We start from the raw sequence: 27,154 nt of genomic DNA, 5'->3' as shown, positions 1-27,154 counted from the left end.
CCTTACTGCAACCATAAACATATTCGTAGTTATGGTTTACTTCTGGTACTGTTACATCATTCAAAGATATTTCTTATTTGATATTCATTTTAATTTCCGCAGGTAAACTAAAACAAATATTTACATACATCTTGATTACACAACTTTTAAGACTGTATCACTTCGGAATATGTATGATAAGACTTTCCTGTGTTAAACTCCAACGTACCTCGTTTACATGTTTCGACCTATTTATGGGTCATCCTCAGAACTGGTCGTTGTTGGTCTTGGCGCCTCTTGTTCTGTTTCCTGTGAGGGTGCGTTCGTGTGGTATAGTGTAGAGTCAAAGAGTGTGTGTGTTTTGAAGTTGAGTTGTGTGTTGAGAATTTCATCATACCAATGAACCAACAGGATTACAACGAAGAGCTAAACAGAATCAAATACATAGCACAAGAAAACGGATACAACCCTAACATAATAGACAACATAATATATAAGACAAAACATAATCCAAAAAACATAAGAATACAACACAAACACAAGAACACAAATACATCACACTAACATACGAAAACAAAAACACACACAAAATTGCAACCTCGTTCAAGAAATTAAATTACAACATCGCATACAGAACATATAATACTCTACAAAAACATCTCAACACACAAACAACACAAACAAACAAATACAACCACACAAGCGTATACAAACTCAAATGTACACCTGCAACAACTTCTACATAGGACAGACAGGCAGATCGTTTCAGACACGTTACAAAGAACACATCACAGCCATAACAAAATTACAAAACACCTCCACATATGCAGAACACATCACAAATGCTAACCACACCCAGAGAGACATCAACACAGACATGGAAATACTACACATCCAACCAAAAAGCCAGAAACTCAACACACTAGAACAATATGAAATATACAGACACACGAAAACACACCCCAATGAAATTCTCAACACACAACTCAATTTCAGAACACACACACTCTTTGACTCTACAATATACCACACAAACACATCCTCACAGGAAACAAAACAAGAGGCACCAAGACCAACAACGACCAGTTCTGAACATGACCGAAAATAGGTCGAAACATGTAAACAAGGTACGTTAGAATTTAACACAAGAAAGTCTTATCATACATATTCCGAAGTGATATAGTGTTAAAAGTTGTGTAAACAAGATAAATAAAACAAATATTTACAATATTTCTTAAATAAAATTATAATTACTTACGAGTCTGAAATATGGTCCTTAAAAGAAAAAAACATTTATAAAATCACTAATAGCGAAATGCGTTATTGAATAAGGGTATAATTAGGGAAAAGAATGAGTGACCTGTCTACTATTGTTGATGCATAACTCAGCATTTAAGATAGTAGGGGCTCTTAAGAGGAATTGAATAGAGTCTACATTTTTAAATATGTTTTTAAACAGTGTTGAATTTAGACATTTTTCTCCAGGAGGAAATAATGTCCACGGGAAAAGGTGTGGGATAGGGAAGGAACTGATTATGGATTATGAAATAAAGTCAATCTATCAGAAAAAGAAAAAGAGTGGATTCATCCCCATGCCTTTGCCACAGTGCTAAAGGATTCCATATCAAAAGCTCCTTCAATTTAGTAAATGTTCCCAGGGTAGACATTTTGTTTTCTAAAGGTCCATCTATCCTGCATGCAACAGAATGTAGGGCAGGTTCAGTAGATCTTCCTGGGATGTAAGCATGTTGATTTTGTTGCAAATAATGTAATATTAGCACTTTTTCTCGCACGTATCTGTCACTTCTTCTCAAGCATCTTTAATGAGAACGATGTGATACCCTGATAGGGTGGCCTGACTTTTGTAAGGAGTAATAGGCCTACCTGATTTAGGTATAGAAACAACCTTCACTTCCCTCTAATTAACTGGGATGTATTGAAAAGGATGCCAGTACATGTCTAGTAGATCTGCACCAGTTGGTCAAGCAGGGAGCCCAGAATCCACTATAGGAGGGCCAAAAAGATGCCCAGCAATCCAGATGACTTGAATGGAGAAAATTAAGTAATTAACTAGCGGACTTACTCGTGTTAATTATGTAAGTCTGTGCGGCTTACAGCTGTTTCGGTGCTTCATCACACCATCCTCAGAGCCTGCTAGATCTCGGCGTCATCTCGTACTTCTCTGCCTGTTATGTGGGTGCGTTTGATTGTTGAAAAGTGTTGAAAAGTGAAGTCAAATAGTGTGTGTGTTCTGAAATTGATCTGTGTGTTGAGAATTTGATCGGGTGTGTTTTAGTGTGTTTGTAAATTTTGTATTGTTCTAGTGTGTTGAGTTTTTGGTTCTTGGGTTGTGTGTGTAGGATTTCCATGTCCGCATTTATGTTATTGTGTGTATGGTTAGCATTGGTTATGTGATCGGCGTATGTAGATGTATTGTGTCCATACAATAACATAAATGCGGACATGGAAATCCTACACATACAACCCAAGAACCAAAAACTCAACACACTAGAACAATACAAAATATACAAACACACTAAAACACACCCGATCAAATTCTCAACACACAGATGAATTTCAGTACACACACACTATTTGACTCCACTTTTCAACACTTTTCAACAATCAAACGCACCCACACAACAGGCAGAGAAGTACAAGATGACGCCGAGATCTAGTAGGGTCTGAGGATGGTGTGATGAACAGGGGCGGCCCGTCCTTATGTGCTACAGTGCTACAGCACAATGATAATTTTTGCTCAAATAATATAATTGCAATACCACCATAGTATTTAATGTTATTTGACAATTTCCCGTGGTTATGTTCGTGATGCGTTATAGTGTGTTTAGTCTTCACTCTTCGATCTTTGGTGCCTCAGGGGGTTCGTTGTGCTACTCAAAATCTACATGAGAATGTAGACAATTAATGCGCATGTCCGAAGCTGAAATCACTGCTCTGATTGGCTATTTTTATGCGGGGAAGTGCTGTAGTCAGCTTCAGCACAACACAGCTTGGAGATTGCAAAAGTAAAGCGTAATGAAAGAATGCGTGTTTGTGGAAGAATTCGGAACTATGTATAATGTATTTGGTAATTCAAGTGTCCGACTGCTGCTGCCATCTTACCAGTTGTTTTAGGTTCCTCCTGAATCAGTCAGCAAGCAACGGATAATGGAATCCCAGAAAATTGAAGCCAAGGAAGTATGTGACCGTATAATTCAGGAAACTACTCATAGTTTCCAGTCTTTAAGTTACCTAGACGCAACAAAATTGTTAAACAGTGAATTTTTTGACAATTTTTCGCATAATTTTCCTGAACGCGAACTTGAAGTTGCTGTCAACAGCTATACTGTACTGAACAAAAGAATGTTAAAGACACAACTTTGAGTTCTATACGGAAGACTAGACTTCCGAAATATAGATGGAGCTGTTCAATTGTTACAATTCACAGGATCCATTCTGTGAAGTAACGAAGTTGTTAAATATTTCGGTTACAACACCAATGACCACTGCTGAGCCAGAAATATGTTTTTCTTGCTTGAAACGCATAAAAACGTTTGTAAGGAACACTATGTACCAGGATCACCTCACTGCTCTTGCAATACTGTCAATAGAAAAGAGTATAATGTCCAAGAGGGAGGGGTTTAACACCAGAGTAATTGACAAGTTCTGCAGTAGGAAGGAACGTCGTATGGACTGCATATTTCGTCATTAGGCGAGTCTAAAATTAAGATAAATGCATATAAGTGTATACAGTAGGCCGATATAGAGATTGTAGAACACTCATTATTTTGACCACCAGCCACTACTGGTGATGAAGCACCGAAACAGATGTAAGCCGCACAGACTTACATAATTAACACGAGTAAGTCCGCTAGTTAATCAATTACTTATATTCAAGTGTTAAAAGTAGTGTATGCAAGATTCAAAATGGAGAAAATTACTTGATTTTTCATGTTACTCTGTCGGCCTGGACAACGTTACATCAGTTGAGGTTGTAATTGTATGATTTTGGAACTTTTTCCCAACACCACCACCGTCACCACCATCCTCATTATTGTCGCCATAGCTGTTGTCATTTTTAAACTAATTTGCCTCATTCCAATTAAAATAAAAATCCATCTGTTGCCGGAACTTCGTATGTAACAGTACCAATAGTGAATAATAACTATGTTAACGTGGTTGTTGCCCTTAACATTGTTTCAGAGCTTTGGTGTTGTGCTGATAAGGTTCTGCAAGTTTCAGGTTAAAACATACAGAAGCATTAAGGTTTTGTGATTTATTTTATTTCTGATCGCTTTAGGTTGTTATGGTTACCAGTAAGTTATATTAACGATATAAATTGAACAACGTTTTTTACATATTTATATGAATAAATAACAGTTTGTGACACAGCACATGAAGATGTCAGTACATGCTTATAAATTACAGGCTAGAAATGATTGAAGAATATTAAACAGAAGTGATTACCATTATGTTTACTGGCAATAAACATATCCATGTCGTATTAATTGAGTAAGATCGATTATTATCTGCAATTGAGCAGTTGGATTTGAAGACAATGAGTCCACACCTGTGGGATAACGGTTAGCGCGTCTAGCCGCGAAACCGGGTGGCACAGGTTCGATTCCCAGTCGGGGCAAGTTATCTGGTTGAGGTTTTTTCCGGGGTTTTCTCTCAACCCAATATGAGCAAATGCTGGGTAACTTTCGGTGTTGGACCCCGGACTCATTTCACCAGCATTATCACCTTCATCTCATTAAGATGCTAAATAACCTAAGATGTTGATAAAGCGTCGTAAAATAACCTACTAAAATAAAAAAATGAAGACAATGAACACTCTTGCTTTTATTTACTGCATAATATATTACAGTAGAATCTCTATTATCCGTGGTAATGAAGGGGATGGAGTGAACGGTTAATCGAGAAAGCCAAACTATAACAGGTGTTCATAAACTAATTGCGTAATAGCCTACAGTTTCGTTATTTCCCCCATTGTCTTTTCTTTTAACACACTAGGTAATGGATCATAAGTTCTCTAATTTAAGTCTAGTTTTCAACGACGGGTTTTTAATGGCCAAGAAACTCCTTATGACGGCTGCCTGTGCAAAGATAGGAATAGTAGAGGTCTCATGTTGTAGATTTAAAAATTTGATGCACTTTATATTTTGTTTTTCATTAAATCGCGCACAGTTGTAATTCCTATCTCGTATTGTGATGAAATAGTTTCTCATTTCCCAAACCACTCAATTACTTGCACTTTTTTTTTTCGTAGCAAACACGTTTTCTTTTGACACTTGTGGAAGACATTTTGCATAGAAATTAGACAGTACAATCACTCGAAGAATAGATCATATTGCGTAAGAGTAAAGGTATATAAAAAAACACTCTATAGAAAAAAATTCGTACTAATATAATGTACAGTACTCATATTTTTCTGCAAACAAAAAGAGCGAGAGAGAAAGACAGTCGGATAATCCACCAATCGGTTAATACGGTGACAGATAATCGAGGTTTGACTGTATTTGTTAACAGTAATTTCCTTAAGTTTCAAATGAAATAAATGCTTAATCCCAAAAAGTATTGATAATACAATTTTTTTATCTATTTAGTATGCTGTGTCTTTTGGCAACCCTTACTGAAGGGCAGCTACCCTTGTGGGATTTATATACAGGGTGGAAGTGAAATAGTCTTGCAGATTTTCAGAGCGAATAGCTCATGTTATATGTAACATAAAGCTATAATATCATATTGGTGGAAAACTAATAGTTTTTTCAGAAAAAAATGTTTTTTCTCAAATGTTTAACAACATCTTATTCAGTAACTATTGCGAGTAGGATCGTGATTTTTGTCCACATCCATAGGAAATCTAATAAAGAATAATTTATCCTTCTGGTGTACTTCAATAGCGTGGACGGTTTTCGTGTAAATTTAATTTTAAAAACCTCTAGCCACTGCACAATGCAATTTGGTTGCAACACAGCACCAGAGAACACCTCATCTAACAATACACACCGAGTTCGTTGACCTTTTACATCTGTATCACGAGTAGAGTGTGTTAGCGACGATGTTACCATACTGCTGAAACTTGAAACTTTGTACTTGCTGATATATGGAGCTCATAACACTTTATACTGATGATTATTTTTGTAATCAACATCTATAAGGTCTTTCTGAGAGAGCTAAAGATAGTTTTTCAGGAATGAGTGTTTGGAACAATCTTATTTTTCTTATTCTTGTTGGTATTTATTATTATTATTATTATTATTATTATTATTATTATTATTACTATTACTACTAATACTATTACTATTATTGTTATATGCCTATTATTACTAAATTAAATTGAATTACTACAAGATTGAAACGAAAAAGTATTAACATTTACTATTCGGACATAAAATGATACATATTTTTCTGATGAGTGAATTTTTTTGTATGTTTTGTGTAGAAGCAAGCTTTGTTGTAAATTCCTGACATGTCATGAGAAAGTTTGTGATGACAGTTAACATGGATTGGACTGTTTTTACACATAATCTTGAACGTTGTGAAGTCCACATTATGTTCATAGCTAACAAAACCAATTGCTTTCATTCTCGTCGAGAAACACTTGAGCTTTGGTTCATAGCACTTCTTTACTAGAACAAACTTACAGTCTATGGACTTAAAATCTGATGGTTTTGTAGTATGGAACGCAAAAGTACCTTCTTGTATTGCAATTACTACATCATTTTTGTCTGGGATAATACTTTTGAAGTAAGTGGACAATTTAGAGCATCTATTATGATTGAGCGCAACACTTTTATATCTTTTTGTTGCATGTGTTCGGTAACAGCTTTCAACAACATATTACCTACTACACACGTTTTTTATCTTTCTGATCTGACATTTTTTACATTACATACAGAAAACTCTTCTTTTAGCATGTGTAATAATTACAATTGGGTACCTACCCGATACTTATTGCCACTACAAATAATTCCATTTCAGAATTTAAAGCTAAAGTAAAAATGAAGCAATGCAGTAGATGTATTAAAAGTGTATAAAAACTACGAGCAGATCTTCTCACTCTGTAGTGGAGAAATGTATCAACTATTAACACTTTTCATTTGTCACCATCCTTTATAATTAGCGTTTGAAAACAGGAAACAGGGATTTCTGGTAACCTTTTGCTATACTAGTAACAAATGTAATATATACACGAAGATTAATATACATCACGGACAGTTTAAAAGTCCTGAAATATTGTTAGCTGGCATTCCCCTTCATGAAAGCATGGCACTCTTCCCACATGCAGTCAGGAGTGAATGAGATTTCATTAAAGTGCGCTAGTGTTGTGCAATGGTGAGATATTCACTGTGTTGTTGTATATTCTTCTTGAAGACATATCAAGTACAGAAAGTTGTGTGGCAGAACTAGCAGCCCAGTTCCAACACGAATTTAAGCAATATTAAAGTATCACTTCGGAATATGTATGATAAGAACTTTCTTGTGTTAAATATTAACGTACCTTGTTAACATGTTTCGACCTATTTTCGGTCATCTTCGGAACTGGTCGTTGTTGATCACAAACTCAAATGTAATACCTGCAACGACTTCTACATAGAACAGACAGGCACATCATTTCAAACACGTTACAAAGAACACATCACAGCCATAACAAAATTACAAAACACCTCCACATATGCAGAACACATCACAAATGCCAACCACACCTACAGAGACATCAACACAGACATGGAAATACTGCACATCCAACCAAAAAGCCAGAAACTCAACACACTAGAACAATATGAAATATACAGACACACGAAAACACACCCCAATGATATTCTCAACACACAACTCAATTTCAAAACACACACACTCTTTGACTCTACACTACGAACGCACCCTCACAGGAAACAAGAGGCGCCAAGACCAACAACGACCAGTTCCGAAGATGACCGAAAATAGGTCGAAACATGTTAACAAGGTATGTTAATATTTAACACAAGAAAGTTCTTGTCATACATATTCCGTTAGTGGATAAGTTTAATGAAATTGGTTCTGTGACTGACTGGAAAAGAAAACGAAAACTTCATGGGCTACCAGGAAAAATCTATATCATGAATAAGCTGCTACAGGAGTAACTCCCTTTCAGAATGCATGCGAACTTTTAGAGAACTCACAGAGGGCATATTCTAAATAGAAAGGATAAGCAGAATGTATACACTCGGCTACAGCCTTGAAGAAGATCTCAGTGGGCTATAACTAAAGGCATTGACAATCAATCAACATTAATTGCACATATATCCTGCAAAATAAAGCATTCTAGATTTGGTAATGTGGCCTGTGTGGTTTCAGTGTGTTGCGTAAAATGCTGTCTGGTATAGTTACAGAGTACTGTACTTGCACTACAGACTGTCTTGAATTCAGTTCCCTTTGATGACGCGGGAATTTTGTCTTTGCTTCACTTTCTGAAACCACTGTATATCCAGAGAATGAAGTAAGGGAAGCATGTTACTGACCGTTCACCTCAGCATGTACGGAGTTCTGCCACCACGAAGCAGGAAAGTAGTGAACACTGTACATACATACATACATACGGATGACAGTTGGTTGCCTCTGCATGAACAAGAGCCCGTGTCTCATGCTTCATTTCAATTTCCAACTAATGAGTGTTTCCTTTTGCATTTCAGCTCCTAAAGTCTCTTTTCTTGCATTCATTAATTACAAATTTTAAGACACGTTCAATTCGTATGCTGTCTATGTTTGTTATTAATTTTTAGCATGATCAGTTGATGTTATATTGTCGAGAATATGTTTTGAACATTATAGACTCATTCATTATAGGTGCAGTCGAAAAACTGGTCTAAAGAAGAATGGTAAGGATTTAAAGTTTCTGCCGATAAAAATAAAATATAGCTATGTTTGTACTTGCTGAAGGTAGTGCAGTCAATGATGAACAATAACTACGATAGTCATTTAAGTTTCAAACACACCAGCATTAAAGGAGGGCGAAGTAAGTAAGAAAGAGATTAATATTAACTCAGAAAATTCTTTGAAATTATTTAGTTAGAAATTCATATTGTACCGTTTTTTCAAGGCAGGTAGAACTTTTAAGAGGACACGAAATTGCCTATCTTCACAATGTTAAATAATTATGCCTTACATAGGGAACTTTTTCCCAAAAACTGCTGAAGCTAGACATCTGAATCTGAATGTGACCCCATTCATTTAATTACATTTTTTGTTCCAAATAACCTCAGGACTCACCTCCATAAACCGGGGAAGAACTCTGTGAATCACCATATATAATACAGAAACATACAAACTTAGGCTATCGGATTTTAAAATACCAAAACTCTTCTTATTGTGGTGCCAAACCTAGTGAAATTTCCATGCTTATTTAGTTTGATACAAAGCTTTTGGTAAATTATCACTACTGAAAATATTTTAAATTTGGTCTTAGTTGCATTCACTCAACAGTCCCTGTTGTTTTCCATCATTTCTGTGCCACGGTTTCTCTTTTTTATGAAGAAATCTCCCCCAAAAGTTTTGATTTCCCAACAAGCACCGGTATTTATAGAAACTCGTGCAGTTAAAATCCTTGAAATTGTACTGCACATATTATACTACAGCTTTTATATTTTCAATGTTAAATTTGTTCCTATCCTTACTTCACTGTGCAATTACAACAGAAAATGTACCAGTAGTACATGCTGTGTTAACACACACACAGTCCACACCTGTGGAGTAACGGTCAGCGCGTCTGGACGCGAAACCAGGTGGCCCGGGTTCGAATCCCGGTCGGGGCAAGTTACCTGGTTGAGGTTTTTTCCGGGGTTTTCCCTCAACCCGATATGAGCAAATGATGGGTAACTTCGGTGTTGGGCCCCGGACTCATTTCACCGGCATTATCACCTTCATCTCATGCAGACGCTAAATAACCTAGATGTTGATAAAGCGTCGTAAAATAACCTACTAAAATAAAAAAAATAAACACACACACGCCCACACACACGTGCTCACATATACAGACATACGCAAGTGCGCATAGTGTATAAGTGGGTGATATCATGTGGCGCGAGTCCTGTACTAAGTTACATGAGAAATTTTTTTTGTTTAAAGTTTCTTGACTGTAGTCACATTTATCATCACAAACTATAAACTTGTTTGAACTAGCAAAACATTAATTACATCATTATATTGTACATAATTGAAGTAGATTCTTATAAATTGCTAATAATAATAAGATAACCAAAGCATATACCTAATATTACCAGTACATAGTGTAATGGAACATGCTGTATTATAAATAAAAATAAAAAAAAAAAACACGCAAAACAGCAATTTTCAGAAGTTCAGAATGATATACAACACTTGGAGATTGATTGAAGTGTTCATACATCACTTGCTGGTTGTTTTTGTTTTCTTTCAAATGTGTTAATATAAAACTGTAACATTTGTTCGTTCTTTGAGTTAAACAATACAGTTTTTTTACATCATCCCATGTAGACATTCTTTATAGTTGCATACACTCAGTATATCTCTCTTACACTTAAAAAACTGCAGATAGTGTGTGGCATGTTTCCAGATCTATGGAATGTAATAAACACAGTTTTATTTTCTTTCTTAATTTGGTAAAGTCGTTGATGTTTGTGTGAGATTTAACATTCTTCTGTACCGATATAGTCTGTGAAGTGATTTCACAACATGTCATTTACTGAGTATTATAGAACAAATTATTGGTACATATTTAAGAAATATGATGTAAAGAAGAGTCACAAATCTTAAGATAACTAAGACCGATATTTGTGATTTATGTTTAACTGTATCGCATTATAATGTAAGAGAAAAGTAATATTGCTCAGTCTTGTGTTTCTTTAATGCATATGAATATTTGAGACAGAGTGAGTGAATGAATGAATATGGTAGAGAGAGAATCATGTAGAAGTTTGTTATAAGTAATTAAGAGAAATATGTTTAATGTGATTTAAATTAGATACCGTACATTGAAATGGAAAAGATATGGAATTGTTAATACTTACTGTACGTGTTTATTTTATTCTGGACGTTTGAGTAAAATATGACATATGGTATTAAAACAAAATATGGTAAATTCTTGTTGCTTCCAGGATTACTCCAACAAGGAAGCCTATATTTATGAATTATGGAAGTACTATTATGCCACCACAACGTTTGTGTGCTGCAAGAAAATTGTGTTCATCATCTCTGTTAATGTTCATTACCTTCTCCCTGGAAAACTTCATGGGCTAAAATGTTTATCATTTGTACTAATCGACATATCATAGTATATTTTTGAAAAGCTTTTGATCCATTTGTTATGAATTTGTATTTTCTTTGTAATAATTGCAGTGGTCTTAAAATGGCACAGATAAGCATAGCTGACTACCGAAAATGTTGCTATGTACTTAATATAATTTTTATTTTTAAAAAATTATGGAAATTGTGGTGTTCAAATGAAAGTATTAGATTCTATTGGTGAGAAAATAAGGTTGGATATTTTTTTATCCTCCCCTACTCGTCCAAGATACATGTTTCATATATCTAAAGTAGCTGTACTTCTTCTGTCTCTCTTACGTTACACTGCTATGAACTGTGGGTAGCCTATGCACAATTACATTATTTCAAGGAAACTAGAAGTTTTAATGTGTGTAATAATTATATTTGTTCGGTTAAGTTACAACACATTTATAATTATTACTGTACTGAAATCGTACTCTTACTTGCTCTAGAAATTCAAGTTGATTCCTCTAACCGTGGACTGTAGCCTACATCTTTTTCTAACTGAACCTTTGACTTTTTAATATAAGGGTTCATGTGGATTATATCACATGCCCTTTTTAAATAGGAATTTATACTGCTAATATTACTTCATTTACTAGCATGTTATATTTCTTTTATGTACGTGTAACTTCAGTGAAAGGTGCAACATGATTTCTCTTATTAGCTAGTAATATCAGTGGTGCAATACACTTTTGTGAACTCTCTGCCTATGGTGAAATTCTGCTTGCTTCCTTCTCTATCGTGGAAGAAGATACTGAGACCTAGGACTGTTGTGGTGGATTACTGCCTAGAACATTACAATTGCCTCCAACTGTGAACTTTTCATTTAAATATAACGATAAATAAAAAAATTCCTTGGGATTCTTAGCTCAATTCATGGAATGAAATTTATATCAAACCAGCATGAACGCTAAAAACCCATCTTCTAGTGAAGAGTGAATGTTTTTTTTTTTTTTTATTGCCAGTTTCATTCTGTCCATCCATGTTTCTAAATGTTGTCACTTCAGCTATTTCAGAATCTTACTGTTTATATTTATTCTAGTGTATGCATTTCCTTTCAATTTCTTCAACCTAACCAGTATCAGAATAATGTGGATACCGTATTCTGTCAAATTCTCAAATTCGTACCGTATTCTGAAACTCCTTTTATAAGGTTTGAATGGACCGAAGGCTTTTTTGAAAAGTAATTTGTCAAAATGGCCGAACAACTGGAAACTGACTGTATGACATAATCGTGTGATAAACGTTATCTTGCCTCTTGTAGTATTGGGACTATGTATGAAGCATACATGTTTGGTGTGGTACGGCTGTGATTGCAATGAACTCTGTTACAAGCTTTCATGCCAATTTCTATCACCTGATGTAAATAATCCAAACATCCTTATTTTAATATTCATATGACCCCTCAATTCAAAATCCATAAGGATAGAAATGAATTAGACATAAGAATAATGATAATAAGTGTCGCTAGAAATAATTCTAGTGGGGAGGGGGTTCCAATTCAGTTTAAAAAGAACATAAGGGAATTCTTTAAGTTATAGAGGTGTGAAAATTATTAGAATAATCTTAATTTTAAAGTTTTTTTAATAGTTCCTTCACAAATATTAATTGAATTGATGAATATTGGTATATATTACTATACTGATGTAGGATATATTTACTACTAACAATGCCGCAAAGCATTGTTGTAAATTGGTATTTTTCTTATTTTACAATTGTTATGGGAATTCAGATATTATTGTATTATGTTGGCGGAATTGGAAACATAAAGAATTATATGCACAAAACAGATGTATACGTTCATTTGAACCTTCACAACAATGTAAACGCAAAGAACAATTTGTTTAAAGCATTTCTTAATTAATTTTTTATGTTTCCTATTCCGCCAACATAATATAATAATTTGTGAATTCCCATAACAATTGTAAAATAAGAAAAATACCAATGTACAACAATGCTTTCCGGCATTGTTAGTAGTAAATATATCCTACATCTGTATAGTAATATTATATACTAATATTCATCAATTCAATGAATATTTGTGAAGGAACTATTAAAAAACTTTAAAATTAAGATTATTCTAATAATTTTCACACCTCTGTAAGTATGATATGTTTTCCTCATTATAAATTATTTGAAGATTTTCCGTGGAATAATGTACCCCAGAGTAAATATTTGGCCCAAGGGTTTGCAGCTCACGTGATTATCAACTCATCTCAATCACACCAATACTTTTGGTCCTCCATTTTCCGCTCTTGTCAACGTATTTGTACCCATAATACGTAAAAGCAAATCCAATTACGGGCATACATATTGTACTACAAGAGAAATGGCATATTTCATGAACATAACTCTATATCTAGATGTCCGTTTTGTTTAGCTAGCAGTGTTATGGTATTTAAAGTTGGTCATCGTACGTACTTAGTATATCAAAGTGGGAAAATGTACCCACTAAACCATCTTTTGTAAGGATAACATTTCTCCTTGTATTGAGTGGGTATGAAATATTTGTCTTGGTATGTGGGAAACACAGAGCAGACTTTCAGAGGAAAATATTAATATTAAATTGTTAAAGACTGAAAACATGTAGAATAGGTCTGGTGGAAAATTTGCTGAAACAGTAATTTTATGTAGAGTCGATTTAAATTGTGGGCTTATTCAGGAAGAGATATTTCGATTGGCATTTTTACATTGCTAATTATTAAAAAAAAACATAGAATGGTAGATTACCTTCATCTCATGGCGAATCGGAGAAAAGGAAAAGAAATTCTATTTTTTTACAGTTGTTACAGCGGTCTCAAGTAATAGTATTTATTTTACCAATTCATTCATTTTCACGAAAAGACGAAAGTAGATTCAACCTACAACTTTCTTTTCTGAACATACGCAATTAATTTCATGGTAAATTTATATTTTACCTTAAATAATTTTAATCGAATTACATTGAATCAATTTAGTTTTAGTGTCCTTTCAGTAGAACACTAAAATCCATACAATTAACTATCAAGATGGAGGTAAACTTGCTTGTCGCCTCTTCTCTTCACTTGCTGACATCCATGTCCAGAGTATACTTTCAGATTCTGGGTTTGCTGTGAGGGCAGCAGTTTGTTCCAAAAGAAAGGGGTTGTAAACCCATTATTGCGTTTGGAATCAGGAAATTATCTATTACTTTCAATAGGTTGGCTGTGAAATTTTTGACGTTCAATTGAGAACTGTCCTTGATTTATTATCTCTTCAACTTAGCTTAATTAAGTGGCGTGGATGACAATATTGTTAAGCTATCGCACGGAATAAAATGAACTCTTGAGCCCCACATACGATAAAAACTAATTTTTTTAACAACTTATAATAGAGGTACATATTCATTCTATAAACAGTTTGAAGTAAGTAGGCCTAATTATTGAATTGTACTGTAAAGAACAATCATGAACAGCAAATAGAGTTATGCCTCATACGTATTATACGAGACTTACATTGCTTTAATCTACTTCCATGGAAGGAGAGATTCATGTGGAACTTTCATGTAATAGAAACGGCTTCTCGAACTGCAGCTGATCATGACAAAAGAAAAAAATCTCAATAACAGTGGAGATACAGATAGTTAAAGATGTAACAAAAATTTTTTTTTTCATAAATAAACCTATGGAAAAAGTTATTGCTTACTATATGCATTAAATTATTTTTAAATCGCTTTATACTGGGTAAAGTTTTATTTAATTACTTTGGTAATATTGAAATACCGGTACCAAGGTTTAAAATGTTCTATTTTACAATGACTCTAAGGAGTCCTCTAACTATTGTCCTTAAAAGCAAGTAAATTTAATATCTGTAATAATTAACGGTACAGGTACCTACGGTACTGATTTCGTAGCATTTGCTGGAAATGTCCTTCTGTGCTAGGCATAACTGACTCCTTAAAAAGTTCGAATCTGCCATAATGATTTCTGTGGACTTAAAGAGAAAATTCCTTTCCTAATATTGTTTTTCAGTTCTCTAAAGTGCGAGAATTGTACTTATGTATTTCATTTTATAAATTTCTCCGCAAGTAAAAGTCCATAGCATGACATCAGAAGAGGATTTTTCAGTTTCATCGAAATTCTGTCTGTTGGTACCCAAACATTTTTAGTTTCCTTGTTTAAAACAGACCCACTAAATTTTGTTTTACATATAGATGAGGAGGCGAGACCTGGCATTTGAGCTGTGTGATAGGGGAAAGAATAAGCTGTCAGAAAGAGAGTTTGTTTCAGGATGATTAATATTATACCAATCTACTGAAACGGAAATTCATCTCAGACTAAAATCTATCTCCCCCCCCCTCCCCTCCATACCCATTTGTGATATAGCCATGGCACATTATAAGACAAGAGGATAGGTCTTGCCTCCTCTACTGTACAGTCCTTTATATCAGGGGTTCCCAAACCTTTTTGGACTAGCGTCCACTTCTGAGAACTGGATACTGATTACCATCCCTCCCCCCACAAAAAAATTAAATGTACCGTAATAAGCGTGTTGAAATCAGCGATAATAGCTTTAAATTCATTTGACATTGTACTTTCATATTTCATTATTTAAAACTAAATGCAAATTATGAATAAAAATTAAAATAATTGATTAAATGGCGATCTTATTCGTGTTAATTATGTAAGCATGTGTGGCTTACAGCTGTTTCGGTGTTACTTGACACCGTCCTCAGAGCCTACTAGATCTCGGCGCTATCTCAACTTCGCTGCCTGCTGTGTGGGTGCGTTCGTGTGATAAAGAGTTGTGTCAAATAGTGTGTGTGTTCTGAAATTGATCTGTGTGTTGAGAATTTGATTAGGGTGTGTTTTTAGTGTGTCTATATATTTCATAAACACTAAAGCCTGGTTCAGACGGTGCAAGTTTCTGTGATGGATTCCAAGGTGGCTACGCTGATGGCTGCCCTGCGTGGTCACTTGCTGGCTCCCGTGTTGCCTACGGTGATGGTAGTTGTTCAAATTGGAAAATCATCTGCTGTTTTATCTGTTGCCAACACTCATGGTCAAAAAGAAACTAAACCGTGAGTGGAAAGCAACTAAAGTCCTACATTAACAGTAGTAAATGTCGTAATAAAGTAATTAAGCCATAAGTGCAAAACAGCTAAAGTCCGATATTTAATTGTTGTTTCTTAGAAACTAAAGAATATAGAAAAAACAGGTTTAGTTGGAAAACAACGAACATGGCGACATGGTTTCAGAGGTGATATTATATGATCATCTTTGGTTTCCAGCCTGCAAACCATCACGAAAAATAGCAAGGAATCTACCCTCGAAATCCAGCAAGCTAGCCATCCACGGAGCCACCAGAGCAGATTACTTCGGCAAGTGAGCACGCAGGCGACCCATCCACGCAGCCACCTTGGAATCCACCACAGAAACACGCACCGTCTGAACCGGGCTTAAAACACATCCTAATCAAATTCTCAACACACAGATCAATTTCAGAACACACACACTATTTGACACAACTATTCATCACACGAACGCACCCACACAACAGGCAGCGAAGTTGAGATAGCACTGAGATCTAGTAGGCTCTGAGGATGGTGTCAAGTAACACCGAAACAGCTGTAAGCCACACATGCTTACATAATTAACACGAGTAAGATCGCCATTTAATCAATTATTTATATTCAAGTGTTAAAAGTAGTGTACGAAAGATTCAACATGGAAAAATTAAAAAAACCAATTCATACAAATTTATTAAAAAACTACGTACAACAACAAATCCAATTTTATTACCTGTCAGAAGTCTCAAATTTATTTATAGACCTACTTCTGATCAATAGCTACCTGCTTTCGCACCCTTGTGCGAATACTATGTTGCCAGATGGACAATATATTCTCGTTTGAAGAAAACATGATCACAAAATAACAACATTTTTTTTTCGTGACTTATAATTATCTTCAATAAAACATACTGGTACATTAAAACATACTTACGAACATTACATGAGCTTAGTCTTAAAGCACAAACAAAATGAAAATCTAATGAGATGCTTTTGATACTGTTCATTTTAGAAAATAATTGCTCACATAAATAGAATGAGCCAAACATACAAAATAAATATCTTGCAAATGAACGCAGTTCAGAGAAAGTCTCATCTGAAATATATTTTAATACATCAATTCCTACCATACCGTGACAATTAATGAATTAATGTGTTATTTGGATGCGTATTAGTTCTAACTGTAAAGTAAAGATGGTTGGATGATTGAGGGTCGCTAACAAGGTACCTATAGTTCTTTCTCCATAGATTTAAGTTAAAAAAAAATGTCATGAAAGGCCTCTTGAAGTGTTGTTTAATATTCTTGTTTATATCGATGGTAGATGTTTATGTAAATATACAAAAAATACCGTATGGTATTCATTTTTCTCAAGGGGTTGGCAAGGAGAAGGACTTATTTCAACCATGCCACTGAAGTGCATTGCTAGAACGTAATGTTCATGTTATTTGTTTAAAGAAGTTCATGGATGGAGTTGAAAGGAAGTTACCATATTATGATGTACCACTCTGAAGAACGACAGTTTCCCTTCCCTTCTCATGGGATTACTTGACATTCACCTTAGAATTTGGGAAAAACTAAGAAAAACCCAGTCATGTATAGTCAGTCCATGTGGGATTCGAACCCATGTTGGAGCACATTTCCGCTCATCACTACCCCTAGACCACGCCGGGGTCAATCTTTCATAAAGATTGGTTATGACTGAGATCTGTGTATAATTAAATCATGTATTGTGTCACTAGAAACAGAATCATTAATACTGAAATATTTATGAAACATTAAAACGTACACTAATAATCCTTGAATTGTACAATGCGATGGTGAAAAGAATCAATTGGAAAGACTGAAGTGGCAGAAATGTATTCTTAAAAACAGTAGCAGAATACAGATTGTTAGATGAGAAAATAAACGAAGGCAGAAATGAAATACTGACAGTGTAATTAGGCATTCAGAAATTTAGAGATAATTATGCAGGAACTGCTTATCAGAATTACAAAACACTCGACACCGAAAATAGTCCAAGAATACCGGTCAAATGAATAAAGAAGACCAAAACGCCATAAGAGCTGTTGCAATTATAAATTTTGCCTGAAGGCAGAACAGCTCTGGTCACTGATAATGAAAAGATTAATATATCACTAACTTATAAATACAATATAATATGTATATTGTATATTTCTGTTCTAACCATCTGGATACGCTGTTAGTGTACTTCATATTTGTTGTTTGTTTCACAGAAGATAATTTTTTTTAATGACAAAACGTGAATTATACATAATATAAGCATGGATGATCAGGAGATTGTTGTGCCTGCTACGCATGACAAATTCTTTAACATACAAGATATGAATGCTATGTTTTACTGTAAAAGCATTTCTGATTTGTAAATGTTGATGTCATGCAAAAGAATATCATTTCTTAATTATACATATTTCAGAGCTGTGACGCAATTGCTACCACTATGTACACTGACAAATGAACATGTATACTATTCTAAAATAAAAGTAGTGAACATTGGGATGGATGTATTTTATAAGGAAGCATTTATCATCATCCACGTCATCTATCAGATCAATGAACTGTCTCTTGTTTCATTCTTGGTGCTAAAGGGGCCAATGTCAGATAGCATCACTAATTAAAGAAATCTAAAAATGAAAATTAAAAGCGAAATAACCTATTTATTTTAATTAGATATTAGAATTAATATTTGTGTGGGATTTGTGGGTTTTAAGGATGAGAATAATTTAATTTTTTTCTTTAAGAAAGAATTATACCATTTTATGGCAATGATAAATGTACTGTATGTCAACTACATATCATAGAAACCCGTGTCAGTGTGTGGGTAGATCATAATATTGTTGTTTCTTTTTATGATAAAAATTGACCAGCTATTCAGACAGACTCTTAATAATCAAACCATCCAGATGGATATCTCAGATACGTACACTGCAAGTTTACATTGTTTTATATGTAGGCCTATTCACATTGCATTATTCATTATAATCCAAAAAGAAAATACGGAAGTGGAAACAAAGGTGATAGGCTATATTTCTTTATAAAGTCATGGCACATATCATAATATCGATGTCAGACATTACTAGAATGTTCCTTAGAGACAGAACATAGTATGATGTATGACCAAGAAACATGTGAGTCAAAATCAAAACTAATTTAGTTGAAAATTTTTGATTACCGGTACTGAAACAAAAACTAACAACAATTGCAAATGTTAATTTGAAACGCAAATGAAAGTTCATTCAAGTAAATACTGGCTACTGTTTCAATAACTGCAATATTAAGATGCTGAAAAGTATGTACCGGTAACTTTTTTATTTAATTGATTCTACACTTCATGACTTTAATTTCAGTTAATTGCCATTTAATTTAACCAGATTTTTAATTATTTGATATATTTACCAAGTTACTGAGTTTTTACAGTGACTTGGATTTTTTCTTTCGCTTTTTTATCTTTGTTGTTTTCATATTTAAAGTAATTGAGATAAAAAGAAACAATTTATACAATTCTTATAACTTTGTCACATGCGCATGATAAAACTTATTGTAGTTGTATGATCTAAGAGTGTATGCAGTTCTGAAATTACAGTTATATAGCTCAATAGTGAGACTGTGACAACATAGAACATATCATCTACATGTCAGAACTATCTCTGAATGGAGAAGTCAAAAGAGGATTCATGGCCCTATGGGCGAGAGAAACAGTTAAGATAAAGAATAAGAATAATAAAAATATTTAGAAGGATTTCTCAAGGGAAGAGCTTAACAGAGGGCATGTAGAAAGAATAAACGAAGGTAGAGTACAAGGAAAGTCCTATGTAACAAAATGGAAGAAAGAAGGCGTGAAAGAGCTAGAAAGAGTAGAAAATTAAAAAATCAGAACGTAAAAGATAGTGAGAAATAGCAAATATTAGAAAAGAATGGAGACAAAATGCTGGTCCACTCTGGAATGTGTAGAAACAACAGCAAAGAATTATGAGTGGTGTCATAAAACTGAACTGTGGGTTTACCCACTCTCTCTGAATCATTACGTCATAATTTATGAATTTCTGAAACAAATTTAATTTCATTATATGTATATATAGACACATTGCATGCCAGACGTGATTTACCCACTTAAGACGGTGGCAAAGTATTCAGACTGAATTAAAATATCGAGGTTTATTTAAAACATGACTATGATAAGTCAATATGACAGTGTGCTTTTTAACGTTCTCTGAGGGAAATAAGACGTCTTTATGTTGGCTGCATAACTCAAGCTAACAATGTAATAAGTGTTACGTAAGTAGTTTGACTGACAAGCCTGTTACAAGAGTTTGAAATATTGCTTGCAGGGAAACGGATCTTAATGGTTAATTACCATAAAATATCACGTCCACATTAATGTGAGATGACTTCAATACATGTGATCAATCTCCGAGCTTCACAATTAAGAATTAATTTCACTTGTAAAGTTTTTATATGTATAAGCACTATTAGTACCTTCCCAGAAAGAACATTTTAATCTTTAAGCAGTAGCGGGCGGTGGGTTTGAAAGTTGAGGAGGCCAAGAACTGATGAGAATATAAAAATATAAGGCCTGTGACTTACCTCATTACCAAGCGCAGAATTTATAGGTTTTAAGAAACTAAAATTAGGTTTTCCAATTTATGTTTTAGGGTTTTAAATCTTATATTTAGGAATTTATATGATTTTACGGGAAAAAAATAAAAATGAACAACATAGGCTACTGTTAATATATTACAACAGCTTTGTAAAGATTGCCTCTCTTTAGGATATTTAAATCCTAACCTACGAATTAGGTCTTTTTAGGTCATATTGAATTTAAGAATGTTACCCTTTGCTACATAAAATGAATAAAAAAGCAATATTTCGAGAGTAACAAGACAGCAACAAAATTGATTCGAACCTAAGAATCCGGGGCTTGCTCATTACAATTACATAGTCTAATTTTACAGCAAATTAACTCGACGATCCTCTTTCTTCTCAAACCGATCAATTAGGTCACAACATACTGAATAACTGCTACTAGAAGAAGCTAAAGACAAATCTGCATTTGTTTCTAAACTCTCGAGATATTTAAGATACTGTATAAATAAATATATCTCGTAACACAAAAGAAAAAAATAACAGGACCTGCAAACAAGAGAAAAATCTAGCAACATAAAAGAAAACTTTTACGCAGAGAGAGAGAAAGAACTAACAACATATGACTTAAATTTCTAAAACCAAGAAAAGAGAAAGAGAGAGAGCTTCCCAGTACAGTCGAAACAGTTGTCAGCGATGGGTAGGACGTCTCCAAATTCGCTCCCCTTGCGCATTCTAGCCAAGTTTAAACACTCTTCTAACCAGCTATCTTATTGGTCGAACTGCTGTTGTCATGGTTACCGGGGAGTAGAGTAATGTAGCCGACTCCTCTCTCCTGGTCTCACACAGACACTGCAGGCTGCTAGATGTCGACTGTACAGGTTACAGCGCTATCTGTTATTTTTCAGTACGAATTATTTGTCTATCTACAGTCCTAGATCATATATAAGACTACAGTATAGCATGTGGGCATCACCAACTGGATGTGGTCGACTTTACGTAACTTACATCTTAGTCGTAGTGAATAGTAAAATCAATATAAAAGGAAAAATGTTCGTCATTTGCTATAACTTGTTTGTGATCTTAATTCAGCTGGAATTATTACTGCCATATTGTGTTCTGGTAAAATATTAGGAGAGGCACGGCCTCCCTTGCCTCCCCTGAAAATCCGCCGCTGTCTTTAAGTGAAACATTTGGACATTTCTTTCTGAATGCTGAATACATTAAGTCAGAAAAATAAACGTCTTACAGTAAAATGTTCTTGGACATGGCATTGATGCGTACCATACAGGACTAAGAAAGGTAGAGCTCCTATGCTTAGAATTAAGTGATGTGATAGCACACGCCCCTTTCGCCTTTTATCCTTGGAAGAGACTATAGTGAGGATCACGTAAGTGTAGTTCCTAAAAATCTAATTTGGCTGTCTCTTCAGTGTTGCCAACTAATACCAGATATCACGAAAGAGAAGTAAAATCACAATGCTACGTACCGAAATAATAATAATAATAATAATAATAATAATAATAATAATAATAATAATAGTAATAATAATAATAATAATAATAATAATAATAAAAGGTAAAAAGGTAAAGGTAAAGGTATCCCCGTAACATGCCATGAAGGCACTTGGGGGGCATGGAAGTAGAGCCCCATGCTTTTCATGACCTTGGCACTAGAATGAGGTGGTGTGGTCCGCACCACACTCTGACCGCCTTTTATCCCCGGGAAAGACCCGGTACTCAATTTTATAGGAGGCTGAGTGAACCTCGGGGCCGTTCTGAAAGTTTGGCAATGAGAAAAAATCCTGTCACCACCTGGGATCGAACCCTGGACCTTCCAGTCCGTAGCCAGCTGTTCTACCAACTGCGCTACCCAGCCGCATATGTTACAATGTTAAAAACATTGACAATATAATTAGACATGGTACCATGGCCAATAATAATAATAATAATAATAATAATAATAATAATAATAATAATACAGTATTAAGAATAACAATGTCTTGCTTGTTTATCACATCTCATTTTTATGTTGCGAGGTATTTCCTAAATGGTTCAATAATTTATGATATAGTATATTTTTCCTCCTGGACTTCTCGGATATTATGTTGGTAATTAGGATTAGTATAATCTAATATTAAAATATATTTTGTCTGGCAACATTAAAATCATTGCTTTGACTAAACAGTTTACGATTCATGAGACCTAACCTAAAAATATATTTACTTGTTTGCATTTTCATCAGTTTCCTTTACTGCAAACCGAAATTGTTGCTGCCAACATAACGGTTAGAAAATAACTGCCAGTTGTAGTATTTGTCAATACTCGAAATTCGAAACGATGTTGGTAAAAAAAAATTCAACCTGAGAGCTAGAAAATCACTATAATCCACTAGGATATGTAGTAATAGGGGAAAAATGGTTAGGTTTCACCCTTAGGGTATTAAGTAAGGTGATCGGCACTATAGATACTGGAACTTAATTTTCTAGAATGCTGAAAGCACCCGGAACAGTTCAAGAGTCCTTAGTGAGAGAATACTGTCATGCGAGAAAAGAGAAAGAGGAATCTAATATATGTTTTTTATTATTATTATATAGAATCTACACTAATTCTGAATTTTAGTTTAGAATTGCAGTAATTTAGTTTTTAATGTTCTGGATATATATTATGTATATTTTGTTAAGAAAAGTTTGAGTTCGTGGATTTGACTAAAACTTAAAAAATTGTTAAATTCTGCCACTACTATAAAAGTGAAAATCTTTTTCCCTGCCAGCAATTGCAATTAAGTAATTCTTGGATACACTCATGTCCTAGACAACAAGACAGTAAACTGGCAAGAACGTGAAACACCAGACAGCTGGTGGAATTAAGAATGTGTAGAGTTCTACCTCCAGTTGCCTTGTTCACTCCATTGTACAGGGGAAAGTGTACTGGCATGTGCTTTACTACAGAACTGTTGAATACAATAAACGTAGATTAGTATATACACTGAATACTTGGCAGAGACTGATACTGACTCGTATAGGATCAAGCACAGTACAGCCTGCTTATGTTACTGTTCAATTTACAGCCAGTAATGATGGTTCATGATGATTTTCAGAGTGTGTATAAATCTGTTCACTCTTACTTTAATCCTAACATAAATTGAATTTAATTCCTTCCATTTTCCATTACACTGATTGATGCCACACTACATTGTCTATTTTATCAATATTCATCTAAAAATTCATTCTCTTGTTTTGCTTACTGTCAACATATAATTTATTTATATTAATACTTTGTAGGAACTGCACAGTGAACTTTGCTTTTCTGTTTTATTTAGTATGCATTTTTTTATTATTCAAGCAATATAATTTTGTACTATAGAAATATTGCCTTGTGAATTAAAATTAATGTTTCTGTTCCAAAGAAAGGCTCCTCTCTGCTTTCTCGTATAAGGGTACGTACAAGTTGGAGCAACGATAAACAATAAAAGAAGCAGCGATGCTATATCAGGGAGAATTGAAGCATGCATTGTTATTTAGGTGTGCATATTGGAGTAACGATAAAAGCGACAATACACGATAAAAGCGACGAAAAAGAAAAGTTCCATTTTCTTCGCTCTTGTCGTTCATATGATCCCTGATTAAGATAATATTAATCTGTATAAATACCGGTGATTATCAATATATTCGAATATTAATCGATTTATTATTATTTTGGCTTATTAAATTAATTATTGTAGATATTGACAAATTGATCAGTTGTGTATTTATTCATCCTATGTTATGTGATCACAAGAACCAATCACAACACAACGAATTTATACTATCTTTGGGATTAGAAACGGGTTTAATTTTGTACGTATTTAAGTTATATTAACCTTGAACCTAGCAGCTGATATTTCCTATATATCTTCTTTCATTAAGTGGATGTATAGAATATCTTCTACTGATAAATCAAAATATTCGCTTCCCGCATTCTCGTTGCTCCGATATGAACACATGATTCTTTGATAATACCAAAGCGTCGCTAGATCATTTCTCTTATCGTTTATCGTCGCTCCAATGTGTACGTACCCTTAGAAGATCCTGTGTTTTGATTCCTGAAGCATACTCTTTGGGAAGGTTTTGTAATCTTCATCAGCCTAAGAGAAAAATGTAGTAGTATCTATGGTACTTCAAAAAGAAGTCACAGTCTTTCACTTATAAATCTTTTCTTGATGCATCCTTAAATAAAATATTAAAATTATTAATAATAACTATTAAATATTAAACATCAATATATGACTGCTAATATTTGGTTGGTTCAGACACCTAAAAACTCTATTTTCTTGTCTTATAAAAGGCCTATAACCTGTAATAAACGAAAAAAAGGAGCCAACTCGACTGAAGTTTCCTACTTTTTGATGATATGTAGATTTTCATATTCGTTTTTAACAGAATAAGTTGACTAGTTGAAAATGCAAGATTTCTCTTTTCTAAATTTGATTTTGGTTTACCAAACACTGCCACTATGATAATATAATGAACAGATCTTTATAAAATTTGTTGTTAAAATATAATTATATTTTCAAACCATTTTGTTCCTTGTACTCTTTCATTATCACTTTAGTATATTTCATTTTCTATAATTTAAATTTATTACTCCATGTTACAGACATTACTGTTAATCTAACTTCTAAAATTCTCATGGGGAAGGATTAATGTCGCTGCTCATCAATTGTGCTTGGTTTGGGACTAAAGTAAAACTGAACAGAATTGTAGTTTGCTGAACTTTTGATTAATACAGCAGTATAATATTAGATTATATAATTATAATAATTATTATTAACATGAATATTAGTACTGTTAATAACGAAGAAGAAAGGTAGAAAGAACTTGGTGGTTTAAACATGCTTCACGATAGGCATATAAATTTGGACAATACACAGCTTCCTTGGTGTACAGTTTGTGTACCTACATAAATTAATGCATTGTTGTAAATTAATGTTACCATTCCTCAACTGCGGTATACAATCTATAAAATTGAATAATTGGCAGTAATAACATAAGATTTTAATAAACATTTTTATGCGACATAATACACTATACAATTTTCTATAATACTGAAATATTATTTCTGCAGTAACAGATAACTTGAATCATCAAATAAGTAGCTTACATAAAATCTAATGTCTTTTTTGATTGCAAGCAGATTTCAAAACTGTTATAAAATGCATTTCAACAATAAAAAAATTCTGTACGTTATACCTGTTACCTTTACTACGACATATTAATAATTAACACGTCATGAATTTGATTTAATGTTTACGTGAACTCAGGACTAAACAAAAATAAAACAAAAGAGCACAAGCATGTTAACTCCACCAAGTGCTAATTTGTGTCAGAAGAATAAGCTGTTTGTGTAAGGTATGTACTGAAATATAATGTTAAAATTAGTATAAAATGATACAATGTTGAATAAAATATTTACTATGACAGAATCAGCTTGTTGTTTTTATTAACCTTTACAAACCTATGAAACTTACAATGATGCATATTTGTATAGTATTAGTACCAAGTCCATGTATTGTGGGTCCCTATCACCACGGCATGGCGCGTCCTCAGGTTGTGGATAGAGGAGACGGCCTCCAGATATGGAGGGTAGCTGCGAATATATTGAATAAGCAGTCGTGGACAGCCGATAAGGGGTGGTCCTCCAGCTTGGGGGTTGGGCGAAGGGCTAACAACCCATCACCGTAAAAAACAGCTTGTTACGAAACCTAACAGTAAGCCTCGGAATGGGACTGATTCTCCGGCACGACCACAGCAAAGGAAAAAGTTTATAAGATTTGATGCCATTAGGAAAGTTCAGGATAATAGACAGGGTTTGGAGTTGAATGGGTTACATCAGCTTCTTGTCTATGCGGATGACGTGAATATGTTAGGAGAAAATCCACAAACGATTAGGGAAAACGCGGAAATTCTAGTTGAAGCAAGTAAAGCGATAGGGTTGGAAGTAAATCCCGAAAAAACTAAGTATATGATTATGTCTCGTGACTAGAATATTGCACGAAAAGGAACTATAAAAATTGGAGATTTACCCTTCGAAGAGGTGGAAAAATTCAAATATCTTGGAGCAACAGTAACAAATATAAATGACACTCGGGAGGAAATTAAACACAGAATAAATATGGCAAATGCATGTTATTATTTGGTTGAGAAGCTTTTGTCATCTAGTCTTCTGTCAAAAAATCTGAAAGTTAGAATGTATAAAACAGTTATATTACTGGTTGTTCTG

At 34.1% G+C, this 27,154-nt stretch overlaps 1 protein-coding gene across 10 annotated transcripts in view; it reads left to right on the top strand.

Moving 5' to 3' along the window:
* LOC138713882 (protein piccolo-like) overlaps positions 1-26,357 on the top strand; it is a 281,309-nt gene extending 254,952 nt beyond the window's left edge. For all 10 annotated transcript variants that reach the window (XM_069846380.1, XM_069846385.1, XM_069846384.1 and 7 more), the window contains one exon: positions 11,097-26,357. Coding sequence is in view for 1 of the 10 variants with exons in the window: in XM_069846383.1 (XP_069702484.1) it covers positions 11,097-11,128 (32 nt within the window). In the remaining 9 variants the exon portion in view is untranslated. The remainder of the gene's footprint in view (positions 1-11,096) is intronic.
* The last annotated feature ends 797 nt before the right edge of the window (positions 26,358-27,154 follow it).

This window comes from Periplaneta americana, chromosome 14 (genome assembly GCF_040183065.1).
Source record: "Periplaneta americana isolate PAMFEO1 chromosome 14, P.americana_PAMFEO1_priV1, whole genome shotgun sequence".
NCBI classification, from domain to species: domain Eukaryota; kingdom Metazoa; phylum Arthropoda; class Insecta; order Blattodea; family Blattidae; genus Periplaneta; species Periplaneta americana.
The sequence above is the reverse complement of the archived record's forward strand: the minus strand, read 5'-3'. Positions and strand labels throughout refer to the sequence as shown.